Source organism: Penaeus monodon, chromosome 14 (assembly GCF_015228065.2).
Source record: "Penaeus monodon isolate SGIC_2016 chromosome 14, NSTDA_Pmon_1, whole genome shotgun sequence".
Classification (NCBI taxonomy): Eukaryota; Metazoa; Arthropoda; class Malacostraca; order Decapoda; family Penaeidae; genus Penaeus; species Penaeus monodon.
The window spans coordinates 42,703,781-42,713,780 of record NC_051399.1 but is presented as its reverse complement, the minus strand read 5'-3'; the positions used below and the strand labels follow the sequence as shown (position 1 = coordinate 42,713,780).

At 33.9% G+C, this 10,000-nt stretch overlaps 1 protein-coding gene across 3 annotated transcripts in view; it reads right to left on the bottom strand.

The window, feature by feature from the left end:
• Positions 1 to 10,000, bottom strand: part of LOC119581155 (insulin-degrading enzyme-like) — an 18,441-nt gene that overhangs the window by 7,554 nt on the left and 887 nt on the right. For all 3 annotated transcript variants that reach the window (XM_037929519.1, XM_037929521.1, XM_037929522.1), the window contains 10 exons: positions 7,832 to 8,001; positions 6,845 to 7,052; positions 5,918 to 6,087; positions 4,903 to 5,025; positions 4,213 to 4,415; positions 3,840 to 4,040; positions 2,818 to 2,955; positions 2,604 to 2,707; positions 2,300 to 2,495; positions 2,042 to 2,154 (listed from right to left, as the gene is read on the bottom strand). In XM_037929519.1, the coding sequence (XP_037785447.1) occupies positions 2,042 to 2,154; positions 2,300 to 2,495; positions 2,604 to 2,707; positions 2,818 to 2,955; positions 3,840 to 4,040; positions 4,213 to 4,415; positions 4,903 to 5,025; positions 5,918 to 6,087; positions 6,845 to 7,052; positions 7,832 to 8,001 (1,626 nt within the window). The remainder of the gene's footprint in view (positions 1 to 2,041; positions 2,155 to 2,299; positions 2,496 to 2,603; positions 2,708 to 2,817; positions 2,956 to 3,839; positions 4,041 to 4,212; positions 4,416 to 4,902; positions 5,026 to 5,917; positions 6,088 to 6,844; positions 7,053 to 7,831; positions 8,002 to 10,000) is intronic.

Here is a 10,000-nt window from a genome sequence, read left to right as displayed (position 1 = left end):
AACAGGAGCTATGTACTCACTCCACAAGTGCATCTGAAGATGTCACAAGTGCAGAAGGACCATGATATGTGTCTGTATCTGTATAAAAGTAAAATTTGGACTCTCCTTTGCCTTGGAGCCCTGTCTTTACATTTTCTACATGACCCTGCATCATGCATAATGTTGTAAACTATGCAGGAAAAAAATCAAATCTAATTTCATGGAAAACACAAAGTCAAGTGTATACCCTCAAAACTTTCCTAACTATAACCTCATACAAAGATTAACCTTTTAAAGAGATATGAAAAAAAGAGAGGCTATTTTGGGAGGTTTCTTTGAGGGGCTATTATCATTCATAAAACCTCTAGGGGGTTGACAACCATGGAAGAAACTATTCTAGGCAAAAGTTTATCAAAAATATCTGAAATTTCATAAAACGAGCTATATTGCCCTTCAAAATACCATAAAGTTCCATAAAAGATTTATGAATTATTGTAATTATTATCATTATTACTGTTTTTGCCAGAAAATCAGATGCACCTTTTTATCTATAAATGTATAAAAAAAACTGCCCTGCATTTAATGTAGCCATATTACAGGAGACCATAGGCTAGGAAACTGGATAAGCATATTGGACAAGTTTCCTAGACACAAAAATTGTTGTTAACTATAGAATACTGAACCCAAATTATTACAATAAGTTGTGTTACTAATAATGAAGTGTTAAAAACAAGCTGAATTATCACAGTCTGTTATCACAAACCAACAAAAAATTGCTTAGGATATGCTGGCACTTACATAACCCACACGTGATACAAGTCTTACATTATTTAACGACTGTGTTACCTTTAAGAAACATTCATTCATTATCTAAAAGAAAAATGCTCCTGGAAATCTGAAAGGAATGTTAAACTTTAATCTGCCTGTCATCCATTTGCAATGTGTGAATGTTAACAAAACCATAACACTACAATGGTATACTGTCACAATTTTGTATTTATGCAAAAAAATATAATTTTTTTCTCCTACAAAACTGCTTTTAAATATCTTTGAAAAAATGTATAATGAAACATATCAAAAGTGTTTTTTCCACTCATTATCCATGTAAAATTGGAGTGCATCTTATAGACTGGCAAATATGATAATTAGTTACATGAGGTTCAATAACTGTAACACAATTCATATTAATGTATTCACACATATGAAAACTAATTTCATCCACAAAGATGTGCTATCAGGATGCTAGATGCAGACCTAAATCCAGACATCACATTTTTCTTTAAAACAGTTAAAACATAAATAAGTTTCTTTGACAGCATAACTTATATTCTCACACATAGTGATTATCTATAGTCCAATGTTATCTTAACCCTTTCCCGACGGGAAGTATTCATAGTGGCCTGGGCCTCGCTGCCGGGGGCTTATATCGTCGCCCTAGCATGCGCGACCACTCATGCCAAATACCAGCATCCCAAGCCGTTTCTTCGTAATACTACAAGGATATGTTGTATTTTCAGTTTTCATTATTTTCTAAAGTCTCTACTTGCCATATTTCCCGATAAATCGAGACTGAAGGGTATTTTTGTTGTTATATTGACTCCATAGTTGATCATTATTCAGTCTATAGTCTGAATAAAATAAGCAGTGTGTGGCATCATGGAGCTGAAATCGTCGTTTTTTTTTTGTTTTGTTTTTGCATAGTAAAAATGAGTGTTAAAAACGACTTAATCACACTTTCAGTGGCAGAAAAATAATATTTTGCCGGGTATTGTAACAAAAAAAAAAAAAATCATGGCATGTCCATACATACACCATGGCATGTACATACATGCCCCTGGCAGATAGTCCCGCCATGCCATGGCATGTGGGTACATGCCACCCGTCAGCAAAGGGTTAATAATCTTAAAATATTTTAAGGCTAGCTTATACACACCAAGTTTGATAAAGTAATTGTAATGCAAGCAATACTGGCTTGATAACCAGAGATGGCCCTGACACTAATTTGGAGAGGGGAAGTTGGGCTTAAGACAAAATTGATGAAACAAGCATATAAATAACATACCTAAAAAGTTCTGCATACACAACAGATTTTGGCAGCTTGAATTCGTCATCTTGCTTGAACCAAATTCTAGCCAAGGGAGACTCACTAATCATCTCTGGCAAAGTATTTCCATTCTGAAAAACACACAAGCCAATTAGGAGTATGTATGATACTTGTGTTGCAAAATAACCAGGTCACATCATACATATGCCAGTCAAAGAAAATCCAAATTAATAATGGAAAGAAAAAAATCTACGGACCTAAATATACAGTTATTACCTTTTCATCCTTGAACAACTCAAAGTTTGTAGGAACAAATTCATTTTTGGTTGGTAACTTCAACAACTCATTGAACCCAGCTTTTTCCCACTGTTCAAGTTGGTCTTGCTGAATGTTATCCATCTTGTACTGTGTCCCATACCATTTTTCAACATCCGTTGCCTTCTCTGCTAGAGCTTTCCCTACCACAGCAATTCTGGAAATCACATAAATAGACCATATAAGTATAATGGAGTTTGAGGCAACACATGTTTAAATCACAGGAAACAGAAGACTAAGGTTTTCAAAATCTAGAAAATATTACCGAATACTGGTAGGCTGAAGATGAGTTAGAACCATGTCAATAAGATGTGGCTGGTATTCACTCAACAGGTATCCACCACACAGCACCTCTTCCAGTGGGTAATACTGAAAGGAGAATTTTCATTACATACCAAATTTCATGTAAATAATTGCATGATCCTATGAGTAAACACAAAATAAAACCAATAAAATACACCAAAAGATCCTACACATACATGCAGCTGTTCAGCAAGAGCACAAGTGTAACTCTGGGGACGCTCCTTATCCTTAAAGCGGAATGTCATGGCACTGAGGTCTTTACACTCTTCAAACACCCACTCCTGAGAACCCTCTCTTCTCAGCAAGTTCAGGTACTGCAAAAGTAAAAAACAATAATATTAAATAGATGATGAATAGCCCATGGACTCCACACACACCCAGAATGTAAATTTTGGTATGCTAAACTTCTTTAGGTGAAAATTCTGTCTCTGTTCACTATGAGTTGTACTTCTGCACATAAATTTTCAACTTTACTCTTGCAGGACTTCAAATATGCCAGGGAATATCAAATCTGTGCAATGGTTCCTTGCTCCTCTTTCTTTGTTGGGGAGGTTGAAAGTGAAGAGTGTTTTAATGAAAGGCATTTATTAGACTCCTTGTTTGTTTGTCACAAATGTTTTGAACTCATGGTACACTATTGCATATATTTGTAGTTTGTGTTGCTCTCTCACATGCTCTGCAACTGAATTAAAGATGTGTCACAACTGATCTTATACAACAATATATGAATGGTGGTTCTGATATCTTAATGTGAAAATAAAGTTTTAATATTAGTCCCTTCAAACTAAATGACATTAACCCATAAAATATGGAATGCCTGTTTTGAATATACCTTAGCAATGTGCTTATGTGCCTAAGTTTATAAGACAAAAACAAAGTTTTCAAAATAAACAATTAATCAACCAAAAAGACATTGTAAATCTGATACACTTCTGTTCTACTCCTTTTCACTTCCATGTACTAGCAATCCACAGCTTATGCCAGGATCTCGAAATAACTCTACAGGGTAAGGTTTCTAGAACAAAACTAATGTGTTAAAAAAAATTGACACCAATTATTTGTGCAATTTTCAATTATCTTCCCTGCACAGGTGAATAACTTTCTAGTCTTGCAAACACCTATAATAACTTTTCATACTCCTATCAATAAAGAAAAATAATTAAAATTATCAGAGAAGAGGATGAAAAAAAGAAATTACCTGGAAAACAGCTGTCACAATATCTTGCACATGCTCAATCCCTTCTTCTGTGAGATCAACATTGACCACAAAGAAGGCAAAGCCTTTAGCACCAGATTTCTGACCACCAACAAGAGAGTTCACCCATCCACAACCCTTAAGATAGGAGAGCAATGACCCTGGACCTTCATGCCCGATGAGATGCCCCAAATAGTGGCCAGGCTGTTGAAAATGTTTGGATTAATTAATATAATTCATTAGCATGTTATAAATCATCTTACACAAATAGTTATCAAACTTTATTTCATATCTAATAAACTGAAGATATAAAACAAATCTTAAATGTATGACCTTCCAGTCATGTAAGCAAAGTCAGTTATCAGTTGATTCTTACAGCTGTCTTATAATGAGGATGAAGATCTGGGATCGGAAAAGTAATATACAAGTTCCGAATATCCTTCACAGGCACAACCTGCCCATATTTACGACACTGTTCGGGGCCAAAGGGGTGGCTCTTCCACTCAGGTACGGTCACATTTTTATTCTCAACCTCAGAAAATAATTCCAGCACCATTGCTTGCAGCTCTTCTAAACTTTCTGTTGGGAAATTAATTTGTATTCATGTATATACACTAAAAAGAGAGAGAGAGAGAGAGAGAGAGAGAGAGAGAGAGAGAGAGAGAGAGAGAGAGAGAGAGAGAGAGAGAGAGAGAGAGAGGAGAGGGAGAGGAGAGGGAGAAGAGAGAGAGAGAGAGAGAGAGAGGGAGGGAGAAGGAGAGAGAGGGATGGAGGGAAAGGGAGGGAGGGAAAGGGAGGGAGGGAGGGAGGGAGAGAGTGAGGGAGGGAGGGAGGGAGGGAGGGAGGGAGGGAGGGAAGGAGAGAGAGAGAGAGAGAGAGAGAGAGAGAGAGAGAGAGAGAGAGAGAGAGAGAGAGAGAGAGAGAGAGAGAGAGAGAGAGAGAGAGAGAGTGGTACCATTAACAAACCTGACTAACCCTCTTAACGTTAAAATATAGGCTCTGTACTGAATTCCATAATTGATATTTTCCAAGACAATTCCCAAAACCATATAATCAGGACACTTACCTTTGCCCAGGACAGCTAAGGCCATGATGTTTGAAGAGTACCATTTTTTGTGAAATTCAAGCAGAGCATCTCGGACATTTACACCTTTCTCTTTAGGAATTATATCCAATGTTTCCTTGTTTCCTGAAAATCAGTTATTATTTCACACTTAGTCTCTAGCCTTCCTTATTGGCAAATAGTCATATAATCATAAAAAACATAAAAGATAAATTTTGTCATACTATATGTGTATTTACATCATCTACCCATCTGCACAGCTAAATGTGAGTAATAGTACTCTATCTAAATGCTAAATGAATATATTCTGATAAAGCAATGCATTTTTGAGACTGAAATCTTGTAACTAGAGGATAAAGCACAATATCATTACAATATACAAAGGCACAGTTACAATCCACAATCTTTGACCCCTCTAAACCAAGTAATGGATCTTCCATGCCCTTCTAGCAGGGAATGGTTGTCAGCACTAACTACAAATATCACTGAACTTCTTCACAGGTTCTCTCTTTACAAACTATACAAGACTTTGTCATCATGTATTTTTATGTGTGTAATACAGTTAAGTCAGGGTAAGATACAGGTGACATCACAGTATATTCTATACACATCAAAAATATACTGTTCAGTGCTTGTAATGCAAGAAGAGGGGAGAATGCAGGGTAGTTAGTGACTGGCTTTGCAAAGGCATAGGGAAAGGATCTGCATGACTGTTTATGTATGTCTGTATAGTGTGTGTTTGTGAGTGCATCTGTGTGTGTTTTGTGCATGTTTGTATGTTTGTGCTTGTCTTTTTATTGCATGAGTATTTTTCTGTATTACTAATACTACTATTACAGAATATTTTTTCATGCATTGAGACAGTGTGTGTTGAACAAGCAAAACACCAGCTTTGCTCTTTGATAATTTTAGTTGGATGAATCTTTGAATTCAGTAACTGATCCTTGATTCAATGTACTCAATTTGTATGTATACTAGTGATAGTATTACATCTAGGTATAAGAAATATAATACTAACCAGTGTTAAACTTGCTGAAGTCATGAGTTGGATCAGCAGTTGCCTTTTCAAGCTGTGTTAACCTCCAGTAATCATTTTGTAAATTTTTTTCGTGTTCAGAATTAACTGCATTCACCTCACGGTCCACTGCACTTTCAGTAAACAGTGGTGTCAGGAAGAACTGTGCAAATCTATAAGATACAGAAAAGAGAGATAGTATGAAACAGAGGAAATGAATATAAATAAACATTTCTTATCAAATATTTTCTCTTTATGATTCAACCAACAAATGTGGTGCTATGGCAGAAAATCAGAAGGAATTGTATTTTTTCAATGAACATCTATTCTGAAAAATTTTATCTTGAAATTTGCAGGTATTTGAAATGTATTGCAAGTAACCATTACCCATGCTACAGTTCATTAATATCCCCATTACAATTCACTGCATCACTATTCAATATGGGTGATTCAAAACACCATAAGACTTTATCATCAAACATATTCCTTGTGGAAAATTTTCTCCCATCTGCAAAAATTTTAACTTAAGGGTATTCAAAAATCCTCTTAACAAAAGAAAATCTTAGAGGTACAAGTTTGAACAACACTAATAGCAGCTTTCAAAACAGACTTTTTCTTTGTGCAATTATCACTCATGTTCAGTCTAAATCCACTTAGAACTTGCTTTGATCTGTGATGGACTGATCTTAAAACTTGAGATAATGGTACAAAGTTAAGTGACTGTATGGCTTCTGTACAGTCTACAAAAGGCCAACATATATTCTGGCTAGATAGTGCCTGTCAAAATGCAACACCTTGCCAACATGTACATGGATATTTTACTGATCTTCCTAACATTACCTCTTATAATAATAATAATCATAAAAAAATCGTAAAATACAAGTATAATCTAAAAACATTATCTTCAACCAAATATAAGTACTGGCTTACCTGTCTAAGGCTCCCGAGAATGCCTCAGGAGCTACGTCAAAATAATAGTTGGTGTGGTCAGCTGCTGTGTAGGCATTACTGGATCCCCCGTGCTCTGCTAGGTATTTGTTGTACTCATTTTCACAGGGATATTTTTCCGTGCCCATGAAAAGCATGTGTTCACAAAAATGGGCCAGCCCAGGGAGTTCTCGAGGATCTGACATACTTCCTGAAATTCAGAGACAGGTCCAAGGTGTTATTTACAAAATTACACTAGTTCTATTTTACAATATGACAATATCAATATGATTTATAGTTTATTAAAAAAAAAAACATAATAAAATTTACACAAAGCATATATAACTCTGAATTAAAATGAAAGCTCTGGTTTAACCAAATGTTAACTGCTGCTGAAACAATACAAAAAAGGGTGCACAAAAATAACAATAATAAAAAAAAATAATAAATAAATAAATTAATTAATAAATATTCTGTACACAGAGATGGAAAAATATTGTCAAGGTTGCAAAAAAATACATCAAATAATACCACTGAATATAATAATTAATCTGCAAAGTAGAAGTAAACCCACACTTGGGTTATCACACTCCAAGGTCTACAGTAACCAAAACACCAAACAATTCAGTGGCCTCTGCAATTTGTACTTTAGTAATGGTCAGTAACCTCTACCATGTACATTTTGGCAACACTGAACTTGTATTATTATTAAATAAAGTACCAGTCCAAGCCGTAACTTGATGCATCCAACTCCAAACAATAACCTAAACTATAACAATGATAGGAAATTTAGAATTTAGTAGAAAAATAAATAGTAAAGAAGACTTTTAAAAATCACCAAAAACTATTATAGAAAGCAAAAAGAAAAGAATAAAAAAAATACAGAGAAATTAATCATAAAAATGGTGAGAACTGCATTAATTGGCTTGCAGATTACATTAAAAAGATGAGGTGAAATACAACACACTATCTGAGTATGGTACTACTTACCAATGTGAACATCTAGGGCGGCTGCAGACTTGTCCGTATTTGGATCCGATATCAGCAGGACCTTGAGGTTGTTCTCCAGCACAAGAGCTCGATACTTGCGCAAGTCCTCCTCCGACTTGATCACCGAGTCCACCTGCTCCTTCACACCCATGGTGGCAGCGCTAAAACTCCTGGACAGAGAGAAGAGCTTTTGTAATGCAAGACCTGAGACTAAAAGAACATAAGTCCTTTAATATATGCTTATTTACTATACTAACTTGCTGTGACAGTGGTTTTCTTTTTGTCAAAGCAGTTAAGGAAAATGATTACAAGACATCTGCAGTGATTTTAAAATGGAAAAGGCCAACAAAGGTCCACCATGTACATTCTGTCAGGACTGCTTCCAATATCTTTCAAAATATTCCCATGACAGTCTACAGACTTTACCTCATTAAAATATATGCAGTAGAGGTTTGATGGGTTTTGCACTAACAAGCAAGGTGGTCATGTCCCATAAGCATAGTGGTGGACACCAAGTGTCTTGTAAATAATTAATTCTGGTGATTGTCTCATACAAAATTATTCATCAAACTATTTCTTAGCATACCTGACCTCACTTATTTACCTTGTTCCTAGATTTTTTTGGAAAACAATTTTATTTCTATTACTATTATCTTTAATTCTGTAATCCTAGTAATAATAAGAGCAATAATGATAATGATAATGATGATGATGATAATAATAATAATAATAATAATAATAATAATAATAATAATAATAATAATAATATAAATGTAAATGTAAATGTAAATGTAAATGTAAATGTAAATGTAAATGTAAATGTAAATGTAAATGTAAATGTTAATAATAATAATAATAATAATAATAATAACAACATTAACATTAACATTAACATTAACATTAACATTAACATTAACATTAACATTAACATTAACATTAACATTAACATTAACATTAATATTAATATTAATATTAATATTAATATTAATATTAATATTAATATTAATATTAATATTAATATTAATGATAATGATAATGATAATGATAATGATAATGATAATGATGATAATAATAATAATAATAATAATAATAATAATAATAATATCAATAATACTAATAAAAATAATAATAGTAATGGAAATAAAAACCTTTTCACAAAATTCATGCAATGGGAAAAATAGGTAAGGTCAATTAGGCATAAAAAAAAAAAATAAATAAATAAAATAAAACTGTACTAGACAATGCATGTTCCCAGCTGCAACGGATTGCATCTGAAAGTTCTCTATCTTTTTAAAATAAATCTGAAGCGGCTTATATATGGTAAAAAGTAAGTAGGAAAAGGGTATGTACGTATGTTTTTTGTTTTTTTTTACTTGTCTTTTTTGGGGGGTCTTTTTTACAATAAATCACAGAATTCAGCCTCCAACAGGATATAACCCAACAAATCACAGTTAATCAAGGCTTGCTGTCAATGAAAAAAAGGTGATAAGATTAATAAATAAAAAATAAATAAAATCAATAATTTAGGTAAACTAGAAGATACACTCACAGGCCAGACTCCACATTGATTAAAATCTATCTGCAGTAATTATATATTTTTTTCTTTTTTTTTAACACATTGTAACTAATAGTAATTATTGATAACAGGCCTATGTTTGCATGAAGTGATGTTGAAGCCTATCTGCTCTGTCTGAGGTTACTTCCATATGTTTTAGCATGATAAAGCTTGGACAGATGCTTTATATCACCATGGAGGTCCAAAGGCTTTATGCTGTCAAAATAAGAATGGTGGAGGTTTGCTGACCTGTGTTGGACAATACTAGAAAATTGCCAAAATATTCTGTACTAAACCATGCAACACGGTTATCACTATGTAACACAGGTGGACAAAACATCAATTAAAGTCTATTTCTTTGTATACAACACATCCTTTTTTTTATTCACTTTTCATTCTCAAATTTTGTTCATACTTGTTTTCTCAAATTTTTACCATTTCAAATACCTGTCCATTGCTGTTTCTGCCCACCAACTCACTGCCCATGCGCAAGACTGTTTGCAAATAGTCAGTGTCACTTTAATATCACTAATGTAATTTTAATGTTTCAGTGGAGTTTCATTTTTCTTAGATATCTAAACTGTGAACATCCAAGCGTGCTCCACCTTTACAAT